Below are 26,018 nucleotides of genomic sequence, written 5' to 3'. Positions count from 1 at the left end.
GCCCATGTGGACGCCGAGGCGACCCTCAGATGAAGAAGGCAGCCTGGGGGCGAGGGTGCTGAGGAGGGGGCCTCGGCCACCACCAGGGCTCCCCGGCTCCAGGAGAGTCTGGCTGGATTCCAGGACGGGGCCGTGGTGTGGGGAGAGTAACCCAGTCTTGTCACCTTTCTGCTTCCTGCTATGTGGCGGCCTAGGCGCTGCGACTACCAGGCTGGCGGCCGGACCACGGAGAGGCAGGGAAGGAGGACAAGGATGAAGGGCAGAGGGAGGAGCCGGAAGGAGATCCGGGAAAAGGGGGGGAAGCAGAGGCAGGAGGTAATGGATTAGAAACAAACGTGAAGGGAAGCAGGAAGCTTACACAAAAGAGAGGGAAAGGTGTGCAAGTCAGGCTGACCCGTGGGGAAATGAAGACGTACAGGAGAAGAAAGTCCCGAAAACGTCTAATTCAAGGGTGTCACCCTTCCCACACCCCAGCTGTCAGCAGGGCATCTGCCGAGGAGCCGCGCGTTCAACACACAAAAATGCAGCCCCTGCTTCTGGGGGCGTTTAGATATGGGCTCATTTTGGTCAAAGATTAAAACACACGGTAGAATCTGAGGGTGAATTTTAAACCAGCCAATAGTTCCAGGTAATAGAAGAGCAGAACTGCGTAAGCTTGGGGCAGGGGGCGGGGGGGAGGCGGAGTGAGCCAGTGTTGGATGAAGTATTTTCTTTCATGAAAGATACAGTTAAATACACATTTTAAGTTTTTTTTTATTTTAGTGCCGCCTTATAAAAACAGGTTACCAAAATGACGGGAATAAAGTGAGGGAGAGAATTATCCGGAGGCGCACTCCACAACGCCCCCGTTGAGTGCGGCCACCGGGCGAGTTCCGCGGCCGAAGGTCCCCGCGCGGATCCCCGAGCGGCCGAGCCGGGGCCGGGACTGGAGCGCGGGCGCCCGGTGCCCCCCGGGCCGGCAGGACGCGCCCGCAGCGCCCCGCGCGCCCCCGGGCGTCGCACGTGCGCCTTCAGGCGCAGTCTCAGCCGGCCGGGCGGGGGCGGGGGCCAGGCGGCCCGTGGGCTCTGCCCGCGTGCGGGGTCTGCCCCCCTCGCCCTCCCCTCTTCCCCTTTCCCCTTCCCCCTCAACCGCAGCCCCAGCCCCACGTGCGCGCAGCCCCACGAGGCGCCTCTAGCCAGCCCGCCTCAGAGGGGCGCGACCCCCAGCCACGTGGGGGCGGGGCCCGGCGGGGGCGGGGGGCGGTGCTCGCCCGCGGCCCCTCCTCCCGGCCCTCGGGCGCCCCTCCCCCGCCCGTGCGCGGCCCGCGGGCGGCGGGCGGGGGCGGGGGCGGGGTTGTTGTTGTGCCGAAGCCCCGCCCCCGCCCGCCCCCGGCCCATCTGTTCCCCGCGGGCCGCGGCGACATTGTGCGGGCTGGGCGGCCGGGCCGCGGCGCGATGGGCCCGGGGCAGCCGCCTCGGTAGCTCGGCCGGAGCGGCGCCGGGAGCTGGCGGGCGGCGGGCGCGGAGGCGGCGGCGCTGCCGGAGATGCGCCCCGAGGAGGGCGGCGCGGCCGGGCTGGGCGAGCTGCGCTCGTGGTGGGAAGTGCCGGCCATCGCGCACTTTTGCTCGCTCTTCCGCACGGCGTTCAGCCTGCCGGACTTCGAGATTGAGGTGCGCGGGCCGGGGTCGGGGGTCGGAACCCGGGTGGGGTTCTGGGGGGCGGGGGCGCGCGGGGACCTCTGAGGGGCTGAGTCTGAGGGGCTGAGTGGGGGTCTGAGGGCGGGGAGCGCCCCAGGGCGGCCCGGGAGGGCGGGGGTCGGGGTCCGGGCTGAGGGGACCGGGCGGCGGGGAAAGTTGGGCCGTTACTCCCGGCGGCGTCCCTGCGAGCGCAGCGCGGGGCCGGGCGGCCGGGGGAGCGGACGGCGGGCTTTGTGGGGCCGGGCAGCGGGCGGGCGCCCCTGGCCGGCGCCCCGACCCCTCCCCCGGCCGCCTGGGGTCGAGCGCGCGCGGCCGGCCGGTGCCGCGGCCCCGGACAAAGGTGCGGCACCGGCGCGGCCGGGCGGGCGAGCGGGGCCGTGGGTCCGCCGCCCGAGGGAGGCGCGCCCGGCGGCGGAGGGTGCGCGCGGGCGGGCGGCAACAATGCGGCGGCCTCCGGGTGCGGGGGGCTCGGCGCCGCACGCCGTTTTCAAAGTTGGGACGTGACTCGGACGAGCACGGCTTTTTCTAAAAACGTGAGCGGGACGATGGCTCCCGCCGCCTGAGGAGGAGAAACGACAGATTAGGGAATGCCGAGCGTCAGGACTTGTGCCCCAACCGTCCCGAGGACCCCGTGTTTCCTTTTAGTTGGTGAAAATCCTCAGCACTTTAATTCTGCTGCTCAAAATGGTGGCTGCGGTGGGAGGTGTTGTGGTGACAATGCCGTGGTGGTGCCGCTAAACTTGCCCCTGCCCCATTTTCTCCCTGAAACGTAATAGGACTGAGGTGCTGCTGAATTACGGGTTTAGAGTTTAAGAACCCCGTCTAAAAATACTGTGGAAAAATTTCATCTTGCAGAAATCCATGTATTCCGATTTTACTGACGGAAAAATAGAAGAAAGTAATCTTGCCCGAAGTTGTTACAGAAGTCGAGTAATCTATAAATAACGTTTTATGTTCTAAGTAATGAACCTGTGTTTTCTAAGTATTAGCAGCTTGAATTCCTAAAGGCAATGTAACCTGATCTGAGAGGTCCAATCTGTGTGTATAACAGAAATGAAAAATCGTTGTTACAGGTGAATAATCAGGGCCACTTGAGATGAGTGTTTTCTCTTCGGAGCCCAGTATTTCTTGGAAGTGACACTTTTTTGGTGGTTGTTGTAGTTAAAATGTGTGCTATTTGAAGTATATAAGACACGATTGAATATTTGGAATCCAACGTGTACGTATTTTGGTAATTATCCGTATCTGTTTATAATTTGGAGATGTTGTTCCCTAGATGGATACCTAAGGATAGTGACTTTTACCTCTGCAGTTCTTGTTGTAATCCTTTTCACATGTGTTTTGATGAATGCAAAGTTTAATAACTTAAAGTTTTCAGTAATTGTCAGAAATTAAAAATTTTAAAGTAATTTTTAGGCTTCTAGCAAATTTGACTCCGTGAGCCCAGAATTCACTGAGAACATGGTCAATTTTGATTCTCTAAGTATAATTAAATAAGTAAATTATTTTTATTTTGCTTAAGTGATTTTTTTTTAAATCTAATAGTTTATTGTCCTGAAAGTTTGACAAACAATCCCTTGGTTAGAGTTTATGATGCACTGGAAGAGCCTTCTTAAAAACAAACAAACAAGAAACAATACTACTGCTCAGTTGGACAGCTGCAAGGGCCCTATAAAATCTTAATTTACTGCAACTTTAAAAGATAGAAATGATGAATAATACCAAGTGGTAGAAGTTGGGTATCAGCTTTTTTAGGAAACCAGTTTTCAGCTGTGGGAAAGAACTAATTTTACCCTTGACCACCAAGCTAAACCCATGGATTTATAGAAAATTTAGGAAGCAGAATCTTCAAGGACTTGGCTTCTATTTATCTAAAGCAAGGCAATCTCTTAGATAGCTGAAGGTCTGGGAGCATTCATGCTGCAATTCTGCAAGAGGTCAAGACCTCCCACTTAGAGAACTGATCCCCAAAGCATGGATATTTTTATTTTTGCATGTAAGAAAACCTTTTTACTCTGTTAATTAGCCTTGAATGTACAGGATTTCTTTAGATGTCAATATACCAGATTCTTGTTTTTTGGGATATGTTTAGGGACTTGTATGTTGCTGCCCCCCAAATATGGGTCCTGTAATCATCAGACCAAAAATCTGCGAATGTGTAGATATGCTTTAAGTTAAAAATTTCTGATTTTAAAAACAATGCATAATCATTATATAAGATTTGAAAATCATTATATAAAATATAGGTAAGAGACTTAAATCACCCATAATCCCACCACTCAGAGATAAAAGCTATTAACTGTTAACATTGTATCCCACCACTCAGGGATAAAAGCTGTTAGCTGTTAACATATTTAGAAATTCCCAAACATGCTCACACGTGTTTTTGTGCCCTGGATTAAGTGGTGGTTTAATTTTTCAGATGAGGAGGTTGAGGTGTAGCTGGACAACAGTAGATTAATGATACCGAATTCAGTAGTTGGTATTATGAAATATCTATAACTAGCTGCTTAACTGGATGGATTACCAAAGAAGCTCATGGCACACCTTCTTTGCCTCAGAAAATTATCAAATTCAGAACCACTTCATTTATATCAAGTGTTCTGTAATTGTTTAACATTCTAGTGGGTTAGGCTGGTTATGTTTTGTCCTGATTCGAGAATGAAGAATGGTGAATTGATCTCCCGAAAGATTTAGTACTGGGACTTCCCTGGTGGTGTATTGGTTAAGAATCCGCCTGCCAGTGTAGGGGACACAGGTTCGAGCCCTGGGCTGGGAAGATCCCACATGCTGCGGAGTAACTAAGCCAGGACGCCACCACTGCTGAGCCTGCGCTCTAGAGCCCACAACTACTGAGCCCGCGTGCTGCAGCTACTGAAGCCCACATGCCTAGAGCCCGTGCTCCACAACTAGAGAAGCCACTGCAATGAGAAGCCTGCACACTGCAACAAAGAGTAGCCCCTGCTCACCACAACTAGAGAAAGCCCGCGTGCAGCAATGAAGACCCAACACAGCCAAAAATAAATAAATAAATAAGTAAATTTATTAGGGGAAAAAAAAAGATTTAGTACTAATTTTTTTCCCGCAAGCCAAGTGATCTTTACAGTGGTAGCTTGTCTTACTTAACCAGAGTAAGGTAAGGGACGATAGACCATCTTCAGTAATCTGGTCTGGAGTTAATCATGGTGGGTGTAGGGTGGGTTGCAGGGGGGAATCCCATCATAAACATTTTGGGCATATTTTCTCTAGAGAAGAAACCAACCATGGGGCTTCCAGGTGGTTCTTTGAAAATGGTCATGTAGAATTACCTGGTTCATATAGTAGTGGCAAGATGAAAATAATGTGATGGTCCTGTCTACTTTTCTTCTTGAGCTTCCTGCTTTGAGTACAGAATCCTTTGCCTTCCTGGTTGTGGTTGTATGTGGGTTAAGTCCCTCACCTCATCAGCATGATGATCTGGGGGCAGTGTCTTTAATTCGGGTTCCTGTTGGTGTTTCCTTGGATCCAGCCTCTTGAATCAAGAGCTCTAGGCATGAATTATTAAACATGAAAATAAGTAAGTGATAGAACTTGCTGAGGGTAACTTATTAGTACATCAGGCCTATCAGTGGTCTCTGAGCCTGGGGCCCAAGGATGGGTTATAGGAGACTTTGTGTTGGTGTACGTATGTGTACTTTGTCACTTCCATCAAATTTTGAAAGAGATTCCAACCATAGGAAGGTGAAAAGGCCTTAAACTAGATGAAAGATTTAAGTTGGCCTTGAGTAGGGGAACCAGAAGGCTAGTTTCACAACACAAGAAGCCCTGGACCAGGAGTTAGGAAACTTGAATTCTTATTACTAGCTTTGCCCCTAACTATGTCTGTGACCTTCGGCAGGTCAAACAGCCTAATGAAAAAGGACACTTGTATAGTACTTTGTACATTTTCCAAATGTTATTTTATTCATAGCCATCCTTAACTATCACTGGGAGGTAGGAATTATCTTAATTTTGCAGATGAGGAAATTGGAAGGTTAGAGAGGCTAAGTTTCTTTCACAGACTCTCACCTGGATCTCAGGTTCTTTGATACCAAATTCTTTGCTACTGCTGCTACATCGCAGTGCTTCTACTTTAATTTTCACCATCTATAAAATGAAGGGCTAGACATAGAAGTAATGGCCAAGATTCCACAGTGCAAATGTACAGTTCTTTGGTTCGTAATAACATGGGGTACAGAAGATCCTTTTTAAAACTTCTGCTGGGACTTCCCTGCTGGCGCAGTGGTTAAGAATCCGCCTGCCAGTGCAGGGGATGCAGGTTCGAGCCCTGGTCCGGGAAGATCCCACATGCTGCGGAGCAACAAAGCCCGTGTGTCACAGCTACTGAGCCTGTGCTCTAGACCCCCAAGCCACAACTACTGAAGCCTGTGTGCCTAGAGCCCGTGCTCTGCAACAAGATAAGCCACCACAATGAGAAGCCCGCACACTGCAATGAAGAGTAGCCCCAGCTCTCTGCAACTAGAGAAAGCCCACGCACAGCAAGGAAGACCCAATGCAGCCAAAAGTAAATAAATAAATAAAATAATTAAAAGAAAAACAAAAACTTCTGCTGAATACAGAGGGACAAGTTCATGATTTCATTTGTTTCTTTCAGCAAATAATTATTGAGCATCCATTATGTGCTAGATGCAGTTTATTAGGTGCTGGAGGTACAGATGTGAACATAACAAAAAAATACCTGCCTTCTTTAGTGGAAGGAGACAGATAATAATAAACAAATTGGCATAGAGAGAGCCAAGTTGAGGGGGTAGGTTGTTGGAATTTAAAATAGGGTGATTAGGTGTGGGTGGCCTCATTGAGAAGATGGCATTTGAGCAGGACTGAAGGAAATAGGGGATTTAAGATTATTTAAAAACTAGTAGTTTGTGGGACTTCCCTGGCGGTCCAGTGGTTAAGACTCTGCGCTTCCACTGCAGGGGGTGCAGGTTCGATCCCTGGTCAGGGAACTAAGATCCTGCATGCCGCGCGGCGCGGCCAAAAAAAGAAAAATTAGTAGTTTGTCAGAGTAACGTATTGAATGGAAAATACCAGATGATAAATGTCTTCTAAGACTCAGGGTGTGCTCCTTCTCTGAGGAGGGAAGGCCAAGAACAGGATGGGAATTCCAGAGGGGCAGATCTTGAAACCCTAAAAAGGGGACTGCTCCGTCAGAGTGTCACTCAACCCAAAGTGAACACTGGCTCCTTTTCTGCTTAGACCAGTGTCTTGAAGAGGAAGTCCTCTTCTTCTTCACTTGGCTGCATGTGAAGCTTCAAAGCTTCAAACTGGGAGCTTCTCCAGTTGTAGAAAGGGTAATAACCTCTCATCTCTGAAGGACAGCCCATGTTAGCACCTGGCTTGCTCTACCACGGAAGTTCAGTTTGGTCTTGCTTAATTTTCTGGAACACAGAGGGGAAGCCTAAAATACGACCTGGCAGCATGGCAGCATTTGGTACCACCGCCTATCTGCCCTTCGATCAGGAGAAGCTGAGTGCTGGATTCTTGTGGTGTGTTGGGCTGGCGGTAAGCATGAGGGGCTCTGGCAGAGTGCTGGGAAACCCGCCAGTGCACAGGGCGGGTCAGGTGAAAAGTGGGTGTGGACAGAGCCCCGGGGACAGAGGGCACAGCTTCTGACTAGATGGGCTTAGATCTAGTTGATGGGATTGAAAATACTTTCAAAAGGGATCAAGCAGAGAGAGCCAAAAACCTGGACTGTGGGCCCACCTCTGTCATTAACTGGAGCTGTGATCTTAGGCAGATCACTTGGTTTCAGATGCCCCAATCTATAAAAAGGCAATTGTGGACTAGGTGATTCCTGGGTTTTTCCTCTGTCCAGCGTGCTACGATTCCCTTCGGATGTTTCTCAGCATGCAGGGCACAGGTATCTGATCCAGAAAGTCACCGACCTCCCTGGTTAGGACCAAAGTTATGAGCTGTGTTCGGGTCCGTGTCTTACAAATTAATTTTGTACCAAACTAAAGCTGCAAATCCATACTTGATGTGTTTGTGGATTATATGAATTTGTTTTTCTGTGGAGATCTTGTCTGCATATACATTACTTTGAGGGTAGCTTAATTGATGTTTTCACTGTCTTCGAGGTCCTCAAACTAAGATTTTGTATTTTGAGATTATGAGGAACTCATAAAGGAGGATGAAGGTCTTGAATTCTGTTCTTTTCAGTTCGCTTCTGTTTGTTCACTTAAATTGAACAGCATTCACACATAACTTTGAGTGGAGACCGGTTGAAGGTTCTGACCTGGGGCATGCCTCTCATTTGACGGTGAAACTTTGCAGGTATCTGTTCTCCGCTTCCCTGTATTTTCCTGTTTCATTGGACTCTTTCTTGGATCCTTTCATCATGTTTTCTCTACAGGAGCCTCTAACAAATACTAGTTTATACCGGAAAACTCGGGAAGGTTTTTTACCGTAGTTCTTAGATCGAGACAGGAGTAGTTGGATGGTGGTACCAAGCTCAGGATTCTCCCAACCTCGCGCTGTGACATTCGGGGCCGGACTACAGCCGCGTGAGTGGCGGGGCTGCGTGCACCCAAAGACGTGGTGCCTCCCAGAGTCCGCCCTCCGCGGTCACGCGAAGAACCCCGGGCCCTGAGGCGGGCGGGGGCCCCTCCCTACAGGGAGTCCCCGTCCTGGGTGCGAACCTGTGATGTTTTTACGTGTAGGGTTGAAGGGAGTTAGCTGTGCTTGGTGTGCCGTCATCAGCAACTGCACGTCAGAAATCTGGGAAACAGATGCTTTGTTAATTCTTTTCTTGGAGTCGTTTAGGGGAAGAGGATTGGTTGGGGGGGGGTGTTGCGGAGAGGGCGCTGAGACTCCTGAGGGACGAAGCGGGGACCTCCCTCGGGCCTCCCAGGACCGGAGACGGCAGCGAGGGGGGCTAGCGTGCGTGCGTGTGCGCGCCCGCCTGCCGGGATGCAGCCCCTCAGGCTGTAAGAGGTGTGTAACTGTTCCGCGGGGCGCTCGCCTTCCTGTGGGGTCTCCGCTCATGCGGCACCGCGCGCGCGTCGTGGGTGCATACGCGGCTTCGTTTTGGTCGGGAGCGAAGGTTGCGTGGTGGCGGCCCGAGCCGTGTGCAGGACACGCTGCGGGCTCACGGGCGCCCAGGAGTCCCGGCGGCCGGCTGTGTGGGGTCTGGCCCCTACGCCACCTTGCCCGGCAGTGACTCCGTGACGCAGGTTATCCACACTCCCGTGGGAAACGGGGTGCGGCTTATGTAGAAATGTACGGAAAGTTTCGTGTCCTGATCTTGCGTGGACTGGAAGATGGGCATTTGGCTGGTCCAGGCACATGGTCGTGTTCTGGTACGTCTCACACTGTCATGGTCACTTCAGGTTTGGCCCCTGGCCGAGCCGCTACGGCTTTCCGCGGGTGGCTTGGCGGCATGAGTGTGGCCCCTGGACTGAACGTGTGAATGGTGTCACCACAAACTGTGCCTCCTTCTTTGACCCCCATGACCCCCCAAGTTAAGTGAAAACAGAGGCAGTGATGGAGCCACGGTTACTCTAAACTCTTCATGTTTTTAATGTTGAACCTTCAAATCAACTCCCGTTAATAATTGCCGAGAACGGAGTAAGTTCTTACAGCTGCGAGTGGTGTGATTGGTCAGCTGGAGTGCAGAGTGTTTTCTCCAGGCCAGTTGCTTTTCATGAACACCCCTCCCTGAGTCGTCATTGTTTCAGCAGCAGTGCACTGAGGACGGTGATTTGCTTGACAGAAAATGTGTTAAATTAGCAGACCTACTTCTTTAGCAGATCTTTTCTCACCCCCATTCCCATTGTGTTTCTTCTGTTTCGCTGAAGGTTGTGTTTGCAGTCTTTTAGGTGTGGGAGACAATTTTTATAATCGGTGTCCTGGAGTTCTTTGCTTAGGGGACACTGTTATATAGGGGGAAGGTGACTTAGAGAAATTTCACTTGTGCCATAATTAAGGGATTTAATTTTTTTCACTCTTAGGCTGGTATGATTTGGGTTAGTATCCCACATGTTGTTAGAACGTTCCCCTCCCGGTCCCCAACATCCGGTAAGGGAGGCTGGATGCCTGCTTTAACAACATAATGGAAAACGTGTCTCTCAGAAACAATGTTGAGGATGCCTGTGTCCTTATACTACTAGAGTTTCATCACTTTTGGTGATGGAGCCCTCTTCATTATCTATAACTCTACTTGGATTTCTGTACTATGCAAGCCTTCAAAGTGATAGTGGAATTACAAACAAAAGGGGAATCTAAAATCCCAGTCTCCCTTCTGTCTGTTATTGTCATCTTTATTAACATTAACGGCCCCAGAATAATTGCAGAGGTATGGGACCAGGTGGCTCTTCTGCTGCCCTGGGGAATTAGAGTGTGTTGTGAGGGAGGAAAGGGTGAATGGCTGGGTGGCAGCGATGGCTGCAGGAGCTCAGAGGCCACAGGGCTCATGAATGACGTGCTTCTTGTGGAAGGCAGGGCTGGGAGTGGGGGGGTCACAGTGAGTAAGCGCATTGCAATCAGAGTTCTCTCATTTGGAGGGCTAGTGAAAAATGAGGTTGACAGACAGGAGGTGGGACGCTGCAGCAAGCCTGGAATGCCAGGCCCACTCGTGTTAATATTTTTTTTTTTTTTTTTTTTCCAGTATGCGGGCCTCTCACTGTTGTGGCCTCCCCTGTTGCGGAGCACAGGCTCCGGACGTGCAGGCTCAGCGGCATGGCTCACGGGCCCAGCCGCTCCGCGGCATGTGGGATCTTCCCGGACCGGGGCAGGAACCCGTGTCCCCTGCGTCGGCAGGCGGACTCTCAACTACTGCGCCACCAGGGAAGCCCCCGTGTTAATCTTTTTTATTCAGGCAGTGAAGTTTTGGGCAAGAATGACAACAAAGTTTTAGACTAAGAATGTCCTGGGTACTAAATGTTTTAGATTAAGTCTGGTATTGGTAACTGGGCTTAACTCTAGGAGTGGAGTGGTTGTGAAATGCTGCAGGTAGCGGTAACAGGAAAGGACCTTCGTCACTGGCTTTGAATAGTGTGACTAGGTGACTGACAGTGTTGGGTGCATAGAGAGGGTGGTATCTGGTAAGGATGTTTTTGGCTGCAAGTAATGGAATGCTGTACTCACAGTGACTTAAAAAACTCTGTGGACTGTCCTATAACACGTGGTCTGGAGGATCCTGGCAGGTATGCTGCTCAGTGACAGTGTCCTTAAGCGCTCAGGCAGTGGTCTGCGAGTGGTTACAGGATGGTTTGCATAGCTCCAAGGTCTGCATTGCTGAGTGATGCAGGGAAGTACAGGAAAATTACAATTGAAAATCAATTGTATGTTGAGTTGGTGATTTGAAGAGGCTGGAGATGACTTCAGAGAAGGCTGTTGGGAAAAGGAAGAGGGAAAGGCTAAAACTACATTGTCCTGGAATGAGAGACGAAAAGAGCTCTCTAGGAGGCTTAAGAGAATGGTGGAAAAGAAGGAACTTTTTAAAAATATTTATTTTATTTTATTTATTTTGGCTGCATTGGGTCTTCGTTGCCGCACGCGGGCTTTTCTCTGGTTGCGGTGAGCTGGGGCTACTCATCGTTGTGGTGTGCAGGCTTCTCATTGCGGTGGCTTCTGTTGTTGCGGAGCATGGGCTCTAGGCGCGCGGGCTTCAGTAGTTGTCGCACACGGGCTCAGTAGTTGTAGCTCATGGGCTCAAGAGTGCAGGCTCAGTAGTTGTGCCACACGGGCTTAGTTGGTCCGCGGCATGTGTGATCTTCCTAGACCAGGACTTGAACCCGTGTCTCCTGCATTGGCAGGCGGATTCTTAACCACTGAGCCACCAGGGAAGCCCAAGAATGAACTTTTTAGAAAAACTTTTTCACGAGTAATATGTAATATTATAAAAAGAAACCCCAGTTCCTCCTAGGTTAATGTTTTAGTGCTGTACTGAAGAGGTCAATTGTAGGACAGCCTATCCCCTGCTTTTTTTTTTTTTTAAGACAATCTCAAATGTTTATTGCCTTCATAACAAAACAAAATATGAAGCTCAGAACTGGATCACTTGGCCCTTTCTCTTCTCATCTCCTCCCAGCTCAAAATGCTTGCATCTCTTAATAGCCAGCATTCTCTTAGATCTGCAGTTCGGCTCAACACATTCAAGCCTCAGCACAACCTTCTTTGTAGTTTTAGCCTTTTTCCGGAAAATCGGCTTAGTCTGCCCACCATAGCCACTCTGCTTCCTGTCATAACGCCGCTTTCCCTGGGCATACAGAGAATCCTTGCCCTTCTTGTACTGTGTCACTTTGTGGGGTTGGTGCTTGCCACACTTCTTACAGAAAGTCCGGGGGGTTTTAGGAACGTTCACCATGTTTGCGAGAGCGCTATCGGCACGGAAAGCCTATCCCCTGCTTTTTAAAGAGGGTCAGCTTGTTTCCAAATTCTCCTCCCTGTCTTTTTTTTTTTTTCTCCTCCCTGTCTGATACCAGCAGTCCTCTTCACTCTTCTGTCCCCTTCTGATTGTTGGGAGTGGGGTGGTAGTGACCCCACCTAGGATTGCCGGTTGCTCCTTGTTTTAGCTTCCTATATAGGAAAATGAAACTGAAAATCTGGGCCCAGAAATGTACCCCTTTTATCATTAGAATTTTAGATTTACTTTTGCTTACCTATTGATTGTTTGGAATTCTTCAGTTTGTAGTTTTTCTCTGTTAAGTATTTAATGATTTGTATGACTATTACTTAATGGGACTCATTCTTCCATAATGGGAGTTTATGTACAAATAAGATAGTTAGGTATCAATGTGGTGCTTCATTCTAACCACAGTTCCCCACACCTGGGGAAGTGACAGCTCAACAGAAAGGAGTAGTTCTTCTGTTTATTTGTTTGTCTTATCTGCCACCTAGCTCTACAAAAATTTTTGGAGGTTATCTGGCTGCTCTACCTGCCCTTTGCCCCTTTTCCCTCCTCCTGGCTGAAGTAAGTCTATATCCTGGCTGGTAATCTGACACATCTTGCAAGAAAAGATGAACTGGATCAATCAAATTCCCATTCTTGGGATTGTAACCTAGGAAATACGAGGGTTATCAAATTAGTGTGGAAAAGCAGTTAAAAGGTCACAGTGAGGGCTTCCCTGGTGGCGCAGTGGTTGAGAGTCCGCCTGCCGATGCAGGGGACGCGGGTTCGTGCCCCGGTCCGGGAAGATCCCACATGCCGCGGAGCGGCTGGGCCCGTGAGCCATGGCCGCTGAGCCTGCGCATCCGGAGCCTGTGCTCCGCAACGGGAGAGGCCACAACAGTGAGAGGCCTGCGTACTGCAAAAAAAAAAAAAAAAAAAGGTCACAGTGAGAAGCCTCGATGCAAACCACATTCTTGCATGTGAAGGAGCAGAAACTGGAGAGAGACCCAGCATCAGGGGAATTAATAGGAAGGCCCCAGCCCCAGCACATTGGTGTCCATCCTGCAGGAGCCCCCAAGCATCTGAGGGACTCTGTGCTCCTTGCCCCTCCCTTTTCTCCATGTGTGTGTATTAAATATTTTATAAACGTAGGCTCATACTTTTACTTAGACTTCTGAATCCTGTTTTGTTCAGTTAACAATATTACATGACACAGGATGCCCTTTCATAGCATAGGTTATGACTTTAATAGCTGTGGAGCGTTCATGCTCTGATTTATTTAACCAATCCTCAGTGGAGCATTGAGGTTATTTTTAGTTGTTTACTATCGTAACAGCCATGAACAGAAAGATTGTTTTCTTCCCAAGATAGAATTAGTGTTTTTGTTCATTAGACTTCTCTTATTACCCTCTATATTTGAAGTCTTAAGTTTTGAATTTTCTTCATAGTCAGTTTTTATCTTGCATTTCATGACAAAAGCTAACATGAATTTGGTGCCCACTGTGGGCACTCCAGGCACTGCTTGGTGTTTCTCATGCATCCACCTATCCTTTTTTAAAATTGAGATACAATTGACATACAACATTAGTTTCAGGTGAACAGTATAATGATTCCATATTTGCATATGTTAAGAACTGATCACCACAGCAAGTCTAGTTAACATCCCACACTGCACATAGCTACAAATTTCTTTTCTTGTGATGAGAACTTTTTAAGATCTACTCTCAGCAACTTTTGCTTGTACAGTACAGTGTTGTTAACTGTGGTCACCATGCTGTACATTACATCCCCATGACTTACTTATTTTATAAATGGAGGTTTGTGCCTGTTTACCCCCTTTACCCATTACACCCACCCCTGCTTCTGGGAACCACCGGTCTGTTCCCTGACAGTAAGTTGCAGACATGATACCCCTTACTCCTAAACACTTCTGTGTTTTTATGCCTTAAAAATACAGACATTTTCTTACATAACCATAGTACAATTATCAAAATCAGGGAATTAATACTGAATAAAATTTCTAGTTAATAGTATATCATATTGTCAGCTGACCCCAAAATATTAATGTATAATTTATATATTTTTATGATTTTAAATACAGTATTATTTTAGAAATTATTTTGCTGGCTAGGGTTTTCAGTCTAGGATCATGTGTTGCATTTAACTATTGGGTCTCTTTCGGCTCCATTAGCCTAGAGTGGTTTTTCAGTTTTTGTCTTTCATAACCTTGACCTTTTGGAATTGAGACAGTCCCTCAATTTGGGTTTGTTGTATGCACTCTCATGATGAGATTCAGGTTCTGTGTTTTGGCAGGTGTACTAAAGAAGTGGTGTGTCCTTAGGGCATCATATCAGGAGTCACGTGATGTCACTTGGTCCCATGGTGATGGTTATTATTAACTTTCATTGCTTGGTTTGAGGTGGTGTCTGCCAGCTCTCTCCTCTGTGAAGTTACTGGTTTTCTCTTATAATTAGTACATAGCTGGTGGGGAGAGGCTATGTAAACATCCTGTTTCTCATCAAAATTTCACCCATTTTAATCCTTGCATGCTTCTTTGCCTGAGTCAATCAGTACATCATAGTTGCCAAATAGTTATTTTCAAATTACATCATTCTTTTTACATTTATAAGTTGGCATTCATAGTTTTCATTCACAGATTTTAAGTGTTTGATTCAAAACTGTTTCTGGTGTCTGATAAGAGTATAATTTTATACTTTTTTTTCTTGGAAATTTCATCTAAATGAATAAGCATTTGATATAGTAATTTTCACAAAGTGAAATAATTTTTTAAAGCTTCAGATCTTATTTTTTCTTTATACTTGGAGAAGTTTCAAACATACAGTGAAGTTTGAAGACAAATAGAGGTGAGCCCTGCATACCTTTACTTTAGATTCACCAGTTGGTAACATTTTACCACATTAGCTTTATGTTTTCTTTTCTTTTAAATTTTGATTTATTTACTTATTTTTAATTAATTAATTTATTTTTGGCTGTGTTGGGGCTTCGTTGCTGCGCGCGGGCTTTCTCTAGTTGTGGCGAGCTGGGGCTACTCTTCGTTGCGGTGCGTGGGCTGCTCATTGCGGTGGCTTCTCTTGTTGCAGAGCATGGGCTCTAGGTGCGCGGGCTTCAGTAGTTGTGGCCCACAGGCTCTAGAGCGCAGGCTCAATAGTTGTGGCGCACGGGCTTAGTTGCTCCACAGCATGTGGGATCTTCCCGGACCAGGGCTCGAACCCGTGTCCCCTGCATTGGCAGGTGGACTCTCAACCACTGCACCACCAGGGAAGTCCCTTTTTTGTTGAACCATTAGACAGTAAGTTGGCAATGTGATGTTACTTCCCTCCCCCCCAAAATACTTTGCCATGTGCTTCATAAAAATAGGGACACTCTCCCACATGACCACATCAGCATGTTCACATTTAAGAAAATTAACAATAATTTTGTAATAACATCCATATCCAGACATCCTCACTTGTCCCCACAGTGACTTTTAGAGATGTTGTCCCTCACCTCTATCCCGGATCACACATTTGTTTGGTTGTTAGGGGGTTGTTTTTTTTTTTAATTTTTCATTCATTCATTTTTGGCTGCATTGGGTCTTGGTGCTGCGCGCGGGCTTCCTCTAGTTGGGGTGAGCGGGGACTACTCTTGGTTGCAGTGCACGGGCTTCTTATTACAGTGGCTTCTCTTGTTGCCGAGCACGGGCTCTAGGCGCGTGGGCTTCAGTAGTTGTGGCACGCAGCCTCAGTAGTTGTGGCTCGCGGGCTCTAGAGTGCAGGCTCAGTAGTTGGGGCACACAGGCTTAGTTGCTCCGTGGCATGTGGGATCTTCCCGGACCAGGGTTTGAACCCGTGTCCCCTGCATTGGCAGGCGGATTCTTAACCACTGCACAACCAGGGAAGTCCCAGGTGGATAGTTTTTAAGCAGGTTGAAGCCAACCCATTTATCTTAGTAATAAGGAAAAATTGGTAAAATGATTTAAATTTCAAGCTGCAAGTATATTAGGTGAAATACTAAGGAAAAAAGAGAATTCATTGGAATAATACTGGCTCCAGTCCAGGCTGTGCTTAAGGTGTGGGCAAGCTGCCTCTCTGAGCCTCAGCTTCTTCGTTGGCAAGTTACTGGCTTATTCCATAGGGTTATGCTGAGATTCAAATGAGCTGAGGCATAGGAGGGCCTGGCACACACAGATTTCTACACCTGGTAACTATTATCATTAAGTTTTTTTTCTCCTTTTAGGTTTTTTTTTTGCGAGACATGTGGGATCTTCTACCAGGGCTCAACCTGTGCCACCTGCAGTGGAGACGTGGAGTCTTAACCACTGGACCACTAGGAAGTTCTCATTTTAGATTTTGAATTATGATAATGTTTTAACAGAATCATTTGGAAGAAAGGAATTAAATAATAAAGATATGTTAGTGAGATTGCTCATTTACTTATTTTGAAGTCAACAGGCAATAAAATTGTAAAAAGAAAATCAGTCACATGCTTACGTGGATTAAAGTGATTGCTGAGTACAGGTTTTTAATAGCTTTATAGAGACATAATTCATATTCCATACAATTCACCCACTTAAAGAGTATAATTTTGGTTTTAGTGTATTCATAGATGGGTACAGCCATCACCACAGTCAATTTTAGAACATTTTCAGTACCTCAGAACGAACCCATACCCTTTGCTGTTACCACCTCTATTTCCCATCTCCCTCCCCAGCCACGAGCAACCACTAATCTACTTTCTGTTTCTATAGATAGCCTCTTCTGAGTTTTCATAATGAATGGGATCATACAGTGTAGGGTATTCTGTGACTGGCTTTTTTCACTCAGCATCATTTTTTCAAGGCTCATCCATGTTGTAGATGAGTGCTTCATTCCTTTTCATAGCTGAATGATAACATCCCATTGCATGGATATGTGGTGCTATATTTACCTGTTGATGGATATTTAGGTTGTTTCCACCTTTGGCTTTATGAACAGTGCTGCTGTGAACATTGGTGTACTTTTTTGTGTGTAGACACGTTTTCAGTTCTCTTGGGTATATACCCAGGAGTGGAGTTGCTGGCTCATATGGTAACTGTGTTTAATCATTTGAGAAACTGCCTGTTTACCAAAGAGGCTGTACCATTTTCTGTTTCTACCAGCAGTATATGAGGGTTCCAGTTTCTCCATTCTTGTTATCTGACTCCTTGAGTCTAGCCATCTGGTTAGTGTGAAGTAGTATCTCGATGTGGTCTTGATGTGCATTTCCCTGATGACTAATGGTGTTGAGAGTCTTTTCATTTGCTTATTGGCCATTTATGTATCTTTCTTGGAGAAATATGTATTCAAATTCTTTGCCCATCTTAAAATTGGGCTGTCTGCTTATTGTGGAGTTATCAGAGTTCTTTATATATCCTAGACATAAGTCCCTTATCAGATATATGATCTGCAAATATTTTCTCCCATTCTGTGGGTCGTCTTTACTTTCTTAATGGTGTCCTTTGAAGAACAAAGTTTTTTTTTTTTCCCCCAAAATTTTTTCAATTTTTCTTTTTGGCCGCGCCACGTGGCTTGCAGGATCTTAGTTCCCCAACCAGGGGTTGAACCCAGGCCCCGGCAGTGAAAGCGCCGGTCCTAACCACTGGGCTGCCAGGGAATTCCCTGAAGAACAAAAACTTGAAATTGATCTATTTTTTCTTTTGTTGCTCATGCTTTTGGTGTCATATCTAAGAATCCTTTGCTAAATCCAAGGTCATGAAGATTATACCCCATGTTTTCTTCTGAGAGTTTTATAACATGTAGCATAGTTTTATAGTATTCTGGTCTTTGATCCACTTTGCATTAATTTTTACTTATGACGTGAGGTAAGGGTTCAACTTCATTCTTTCTCAGGTGGCTGTCCAGCTGCCCCAGCACCATTTGTTGAAAAGACTGTTCTTTCCCCATCAAAGTGTCTTGGCACCCTTGTCAAACATCAGTTGACCATGGATATATATATAGGTTTATTTCTAGACCCTGAATTGTTTCACTGATCTATACGTCTGTCCTTGTGCGAGTACTAACACTGTCTTGATTAATGATGGTTTGTAGTGACTGTTGAAATTCAGGAGTGTGGGTCCTCTGTTCTTTTTCAGGATTGTTTTGGCTACACCAGGTCCCTTTAGAATCGGCTTGTCAGTTTCTGCGAGGATAGCCGCTGGGATTTTGATAAGGATTTGGTTGAATCTGTTGATCAGTGTAGGGGGTATTGCCATTTTAACAATAAGTCTTCTAATCCATGAACATGGGGTGTTTTCCCATTTTTAATTTCTTTGAACAATGTTTTACAATTTTCTGAGTGTAAGTTTTTGTGCTTTTGTTAAATATATTCTGAAATATTTTCTTTTTGATGGTATTTGTGAGTGGAATTGTTTTCATTTTCAGATTGTTCATTAACATTGTGTTTTTAAATCAATTTTATTAATTCTAATTTAAATACAGTAAAGTTGCACCTTTTTAAAATGTGTAGTTTGAGTTTTGACCAACGCATGCACCCTTGTAACAACCACTACTCCAATCAAGATATAGAACATTTTGCGCGGGGAGGTGCTTCCCTGGTGGCGCAGTGGTTAAGAATCCTCCTGCCAATGCAGGGGACACAGGTTCGAGCCCTGGTCCGGGAAGATCCCACATGCCGCGGAGCAACTAAGCCTGTACGTCACAACTACTGAGCCTGCGCTCTAGAGCCCTCGAGCCACAACTACTGAAGCCTGCGCACCTAGAGCCTGTGCTCTGTAGCAAGAGAAGTCAACACAATGAGAAGCCCGTACACCGCAACAAAGAGTAGCTCCAGCTCGCAGCAACTAGAGAAAGCCTGCGCGCAGCAACGAAGACCCCATGCAGCCAAAAATAAATAAATCTATTAAAAAAAAAAAAAAAAAACCACAAACATTTTGGGGGAATTCCCTGGTGGTCCAGTGGTTAGGACTCTGTGCTTTCACTGCCGAGGGCGTGCGTTCAGGTTCCATCCCTGGTCAGGGAATAAGATCCCGCAAGCTGTGTAGCGCGGCCAAAAATAAATTAAAAAAAAAAAAAAAAAGGCATGGAACATTTGTGTCCCCGCCAAATTTTCTTTGTGTCCTGTGGCAGTTGACTCCCACTTTGGTCTCAGTCACTGGTCTGCTTTCTGTGACTGTAGATTAGTTGGCCATTTCTAGAATTTCACATAAATAATCTTACAGTCTGTGTTCCTTTGTATCTGGCTTCTTTCAGTCAGCATGATTTTAAGATGCATCCATATAGTTGTGTGTCTCAGTGGTTAATCTTTTCACTGCTAAATAGTATTCCATAGTATGGCTGTACTGCAGCTTATCCAGTTTCCTGTTGTTCTCCTATTGATGGACATGTGGGTTGTTTCCAGGTTTGAGAACTGAATGTAAGTGCTGAGTATATTCACATAGACATATATCACAGGTGTTTGTGTGGTTATTTGTTCTCAGTTCTCTTGAGTAAATACGTAGCTGTGAATTGCTGGGTTGTATGTAAGTGTATATTTAACTTTATAAGAACCTGCCAAATTGTTTTCCAAACAAATTTCCTTTTAAATTATTTTAATTGATGTATAATTTATATATATGAACACCTTCATGTTTGGTGTACATTTCTGTGGCTTTTTACAGTTGTATAACCACTACCCCAATCAAGGTATAGAACAGCTTCATCCCGCAAGAAATTTTCCTTATGCCACTTGGTAATTGACCATTTCCTCTAGGAAATGCAGTCATTTACGCTGTCGTATAAGTGGAATCGTACAGTATGTAGCCCTTTGAGTTTGGTGTCTTTTACTTGGCAGAGTGTATTTGAGGCTAGTCCCTGTTGTGGCATGTGTCAGCGCTTCGTTCCTTTTATTGCCAAATAATCCAGTGTTGGGGCAAACTAGTTTGTTTATCCATTCACCAGTAGAAGAACGTTGGAGCTGTTTCTAGTTCAGGTGATCGCACATAAAGTTGCCTAAGCATTCACACACAGCTGTTAGCCTGAATACCTAGGAGGAGGATTGTTGAGTCCTGGTAAATATGCGGTTCACTTTGGAGAACAGTCTGGCAGTTTCTGGTGTTGCCCCCAGCAGTGTGTGAGCCTCTCAGTTCCTCTGCATCCAGTGTTTGTTACTGTCAGTGTTGTTCTGAAAGCTGTTCTAATAGGTGTGTACTGCTATCTCATTGTGTTTTGAATTTACATTGATCTCATGACTAATTGTACTGAGAGTTTTTCCATGTGCTTATTTGCCATCCCTAATACTTTGGAGAAGTATCTTTTAAAATCTGTTGCCCATTTGAAAACTTGGGTTGTTTTCTTAATATTGAGTTTTGAGAGTTCTTCATTTATTTGCAATAGAAGTTCTTTATAAGATACACACTGGGAAAATATTTTCTCCTATTCTAGGGCTTGTCTTTTTTAACAGTGTGTCTCGCTCTCTCTTTTTATTTTTGACCGCACCTTGTGGCTTGCGGGATCTCAGTTCTCTGACCAGGGATTAAACGTGGGCCACAGCTGTGAAGGCCCGGAATCCTAACCACTAGGCCACCAGGGAATCCCCCAAAAGTGTCTCTTGAATGGCAGAACATTTTAAATTTGAGAAATCCAAATTTATCCAGTTTTTCTTTTTTGGATCATGCTTTTGGCATCATATTTAAGAAATCATAGCCTAACCTAAGATCACCAAGAATTTCTTATGTGTTTTCTTCTAGAGGTTTTATAGTTGCTTTTTACATGTTTTGTTGATAGTGTATGAGAAGTATTTTTATTGCTCTTCATTTAATTTCTAAGAAGTAAGTGGTATTTCTCTATTTGCATGGAACTGTTTTGTCAGTCAGTATTTCTGTTTTGTCAGTCAGTATTTCTCTATTTGCATGGAACTGTTTTGACAGTCTAGAGGACTAATCCTTAGAAGTAAAGTTCTGATTTCTTTTTCCAGCTTAATTCTGGAGCATAGAGAATCATTCTGTGTTGGAAAAGACAAATCTTCCTTCTAGGTTGTTGAAAGGGGATTTTCCTCAAAAGTTGGCTGCAGTGGTGCTGCAGAAGCATTGGCATCGTGCGTGTTAGCTTTCCTCTGAAGGAAGGAATTTGATGATGAAAATAAAGAGTAGATTATTGAAATAGTTGGTACAAGATAATTTACAAAGCAGAAACAATCAGTTTGCTTATTTTACAGTCGCTTCCTCCAGTACTTAATGACTAATGGGATAAAAAGTTGTGAATGCGTGCTCATATGCAGATTAGTACAAGTAAAACTGGAGAAATTGGAAAAAGATCAGTGGATGGTATTGAACTCACTACCATACCCTGGTGGTAATGCTATAGTTGTGGAGAATGTTGGCGCTGGAGGAAAGTGAGCAAAGTGCACAAGTTTCTCTGTATTATTTCGTAGAACTGCAAATGAATCTGTGATTATGAAAATGTCAGTTAAGAAAGTAAGACTGGGTTCAAGACCTCAGAGCCAGAAGGTAATTTGGTGGTCGTCCCTCAAGTGAGTGATGCACACCCGAAAATGTGGACTAAGTAGCTCGCCCAAGGTTACTTGGCTAGTTAATGGCAGCATTGAGTGAGATGACTAGTTCTTCTGACTGACTGTCCACGTGAGCAGTTAATACAGAACCAGGACATGAAAGAGAAGCAGGAACTAGAAGCAGAGGTCTTGCAGCCTCGGAGAGTTTGAGGTTTGGAGCCTGTACTTCATTGTGTGGCTGTGGTGTTTTTTTGTTTGTTTGTTTTTTTAATATCATTTATTTGGCTGTGTTGGGTCTTCATTGTGGCGTGCAGGATCTAGTTCCCTGACCAGGGATCGAACCCAGGCCCCCTGCATTGGGAGCAAGGAGTCTTAGCCACTGGACCACCAGGGAAGTCCCTGGCTGTGGTGTTTTCAGTGTATAGATTAAACACTTCATCTGAAGCTTAGATTAGAATGTTCTTGAATTACATCAAAAAGTCTGTTCAGTGGAGAAGAGGAATCAGTAAGTCCATTATTTTGATGTTGTGTAGACAAATCACTTGATTATGTGAATTTATTTTTTAATTTAGTTTTTATTTTGAAAGATTTCAGACCTACAGAAAATTTGAAAGAATGTTACAATTAACACCCAGTGTTCATTTAGATTCAACAGTTATCATTTTCCACATTTGTTTCTCTTTTCTCTTTCCGTCTCTCTCTCTCTGTATGTGTGTATACACACTATATATAAACACAAATATTCACTTTTTTGTCATGCATACATCATGATCTTTCACTCTTAAATACTTCAGCATACATTGCCTAAGAATAGTATAAAAATAAGAATGTTCTCCTGTACAACCACAATACTATTAATACTTCTAAGGAAAATTAAAAACTGTTTCATGATATTACTTAATAATAGTTCATAACATTATCTAATCTAATATTCAGACCCTCACCCTGCCCCCATCACAAAAATATCCTTCATCGTTGGTTTGGTTTTGGTTAAGGTTTCATGCTTTGCACCTGGATATGATTTAGTTCCTTTTCATCTAGAGTAGTCCCTTGACTTTTTGCTTTTCGTACCCATTGAAGAGTCTCGGTCAGTTGTCTTATAGAATATTCCGTGTTTTAGATTTTTCTGTTAACTCAAGATTAGATTCAAGGTAAACATTTTTGTTAAGACTACTTCATATGTGTTGTGGGGTACATACTGTTTCACATCAGAAGCTGCATAGTTTCAAGTTGTTTACTGTTAGTGATACTTATTTTGATCACTTGGGTAAGGAAATTTATCTTTTTGATTGAGAAGAAGAGAAACCTACTAACATCACTCAATCAAGTTACCCTTGAGAGGATAGCTCTGTACACTGACAGGTACCAGAAAGTGAGGCAAAAGATGTAGTCACTGCCCACAAAATTGAAGAGCTAGTTGGAGGTATTATAGAGAGAGATGTTCAAACAGACTGCTGTAGTACAATAAGATGTTTGTTAAAATGGAAGTGGGCACAATACAGCAGAAGCTAGTACCTTAAAAAAAAAAAAAAAAGCTAATAGTTGAGCCTGTCGAGGGGAATTGGGAAGGTTTCACAGCTTCCCCAGAGCCTGGAAGGCTGGCTGCAGAGTCAGCAGGTGGGTAGGTATAGAGAGAGGGTCATTTGGCAGGGGTGACAGCCCGTGTGGAAGCGCGGAAGAGAGACAGTGTGCCAGAGAGGGGAGGGAATACGGGTATTGTAGGACCATCTTTGCACGGTGGATGGGGGTGCAGGAGGTGAGGCTTAGGTTAGTGCTGAGGCGATGGTTAGATAGGAAGATTATTTGGTTTTATCCTGAAGGTTGGGGTTTTCAAACTTTTAAAGCTGTGAATCACTTTGTTAAAAGGAAATCTTATGCAGGAACTCAATATATAAAACAGATAAAAATGGAGCACTGTTTGAAAATTGCCGTAGGTGATGAACTATAGTTTGAGCAGGGGAGAATGATGTGATTTAGTGTTTAGAGCAGGTCTGGCATATAATCTGTGTGCAGTAAATATTTGTTGATTGAATGGAGAGTAAAAAGTTGTTCTCAATATAGAATGAGCAGATTGGAACCAGAAAGACACATTACCAGGCTGTGGCAGTGGCCTAGGTGAGAGCTGACGGGACCTGAACTCTAGATCGAATGAGGCTGCATATGAGGGTTGGAGACGGTTGGATAGTGGCTGAATATCTAGCACAGCGGTCCCAGTCCCACCCACGGTGCCACGTCATCCCCAGGGAGTGTTCCGGGAATATGTGGAGGCATTTTTGGTCCCAGAGATCTGAAGGCAGTACTGGTGTTTCGTGGATGGGGGCGGCGTCCTAGATGTCATACAGGGCTCAGGACATCTCCACAATGAGGACTTAACCCCCAGCTTAAGAGCGTTCACGTAGGTGAAGAAAAAAATTGGAATCTAAATCCAAACTTCCGTTTTATATGTAAACACAAGATAATTTTTTCAGTGTTTTAACATATATCAAAAGTTTTAGGAATGCGACCGTTCTTTTTTTTTTAAGTATTTATTTATTTTGGCTGCACTGGATCTTCGTTGCGGCATATGGACTCTTAGCTGCGGCATGCAGGATCTAGTTCCCTGACCAGGGATGAACCCGGGCCCCCTGCATTGGGAGTGCAGAGTCTTACCCACTGGACCACCAGGGAAGTCCCGGAATGCGACTGTTCTGAACCAAGAGAAGCTTATAGTGTTTTGTTTGGAACATTGCTGAGAGTTTTTCACCATTTCGGGACATCCTATATCATATCTTACTCATCATCGGTCATAGTTGAATTGCTTACACTACAGCTGTATGTCGGTCTGTGTTCTTACCTTTGGGTTCTGTTTTAACAATTGACTGACTGTTGTGTCTTGTAGTGAGTCCATGCTTAAGCATTTACATTCTGAAATGTATTTTATGACATATTTCATTTTGTGTCTCCTCTTGATTACAGTTGAGGTAATATATCAATTATGTTATATATGACCAGTGATGAGTAAGATATGATATAGGATGTTCTGAAATGGTGAAAAACTCTCAGCAATGTTCCAAACAGAACAGTATAACCTTCTCTTGGTTCAGAACAGTCACATTCCTAAAAATGATGGATGTAGGAAGGCTTTATTATCTATGAATTTTACATCAGGATAATGTGGGGCATGTCAGAACTGTGCTATGAGGAGGGGAGTGCAGGGTCTGACAGGGGAAGAATCTCTTGTCTTCTATGAGTTCTAGAATTCTGGTTTGGGGACTGCCTGCATGTCGTTACTCATTGAGACGAGGATTGGGTCTGGGGTGAAGGTAGTAAGTGTGGGGCACGCTGAGGTTGGGCTTACATGCAACCTTAAAGTAGAGATGTGTGGTAGAAATTGTAAATGGGGATTTGGAGATCAGGAGGAAGATAACAGTTGACGTTTATGGAGAGTGAGGTGGTTAAGAAACAGGTTGTGGAACCAGCCTGGGTTTGTTTCCTGTTGCCCTGCTCCGTACCTGTGTGACATTGTACATTGACAGGGACTGCTCTCACACCTGGTTTTTTCATCTTTAAAAATGGGAATAATAGTACCTACTCATTGAATTCATGTGGGAATTAAGTGCCTTAAAACAAGTCAAATACCTGAATAGTGCCAACTTAAAAAGTTGTACTCAGATTAGCTATTATTATTCACCAAAAATTCAGTAAGTGCCAAGAATTACAAATTAATATATGAATTATATCATCTGGTCCTTACAAAACAATATTTTTATGAGAAGACTGAGGCTTAGGGAGATTTACTGTAGATTTGGGAGTCCTAAATTGTACAGTAAGTAATAAGCCTAAATTGGATAGGATCGAATCAAATGCTGTGAGGTCTTTCTCTTCCATCTGTGATGCTCAGACTGGCAGCATCAGCATTGCTCGGAAGCTTGTTAGACTTGCAGAATCTGAGGCCTCACCCTCTGTTTACTGTGTCGGACTCTGAATTTAGATAAAGCTGCCAGGTGGTTCCTGTGCCCCTTAAAGCATGAGAAGCTTTGGGCTCAGAGATGTGAGCTGGTCTAACTCAGCAGGGGTAGAAAACGAGAAAGCCTTGTTAGGCGGTATAGTAGAAGGCTCAGGCGGTGGACCACCAGGTTGGGCCCTGTCCCTCGCTCCAAGTTTTAGCTTTGGGACCTTGGCAGGTCTCTTTCATTCTCTGGACCTCAGTTTTTTCATCTTTAGGTGAGGCAAGTTGTCTTTCAGCTCTAACATTTTATGGTTCTGTGTTCCGGGCCTTCTACTTCTGCAGAAGGCTTAGGGCTTGGATGGTGCGAGAGGTAAGTGGTGATCTGGGTAGGAGGGTCAGCAGAAGTACACTGAGGAATGAGTATACCATGGATGGAAATGGTGGATTTTACTAAAGTAAATATATTTTAGTATAATTTCATCCTTTCTGAATTTTGTCCAGAAATCTTCAGATTCAAGAGATACGTTCTTGAAGCATGTCTTTAAATTTAATGCTGGCATGCTGATGCTCATGTGATAATTA

General features: G+C 45.2%; 2 protein-coding genes across 2 annotated transcripts in view; one reads left to right on the top strand and one right to left on the bottom strand.

Moving 5' to 3' along the window:
• Nucleotides 1–1,524: 1,524 nt before the first annotated feature.
• Nucleotides 1,525–26,018, top strand: part of CECR2 (CECR2 histone acetyl-lysine reader) — a gene marked incomplete at both ends in the record, with an annotated part of 166,599 nt that continues 142,105 nt past the window's right edge. Inside the window, 1 exon segment of the mRNA XM_082849508.1 lies at nucleotides 1,525–1,650. Within this exon segment, the coding sequence (XP_082705634.1) occupies nucleotides 1,525–1,650 (126 nt within the window).
• Nucleotides 11,702–12,035, bottom strand: LOC309968631 (large ribosomal subunit protein eL42-like; the record flags this gene model as incomplete). Its single annotated transcript, XM_082849933.1, has 1 exon — nucleotides 11,702–12,035. Exon 1 carries the CDS (start codon nucleotides 12,020–12,022, stop codon nucleotides 11,702–11,704), a length of 321 nt encoding a protein of 106 aa, XP_082706059.1. The 5' UTR covers nucleotides 12,023–12,035.

Source organism: Leucopleurus acutus, assembly GCF_964270905.1.
Source record: "Leucopleurus acutus genome assembly, chromosome: 11".
In the NCBI taxonomy this organism is placed as follows: Eukaryota; Metazoa; Chordata; class Mammalia; order Artiodactyla; family Delphinidae; genus Leucopleurus; species Leucopleurus acutus.
The sequence above is the reverse complement of the archived record's forward strand: the minus strand, read 5'-3'. Positions and strand labels throughout refer to the sequence as shown.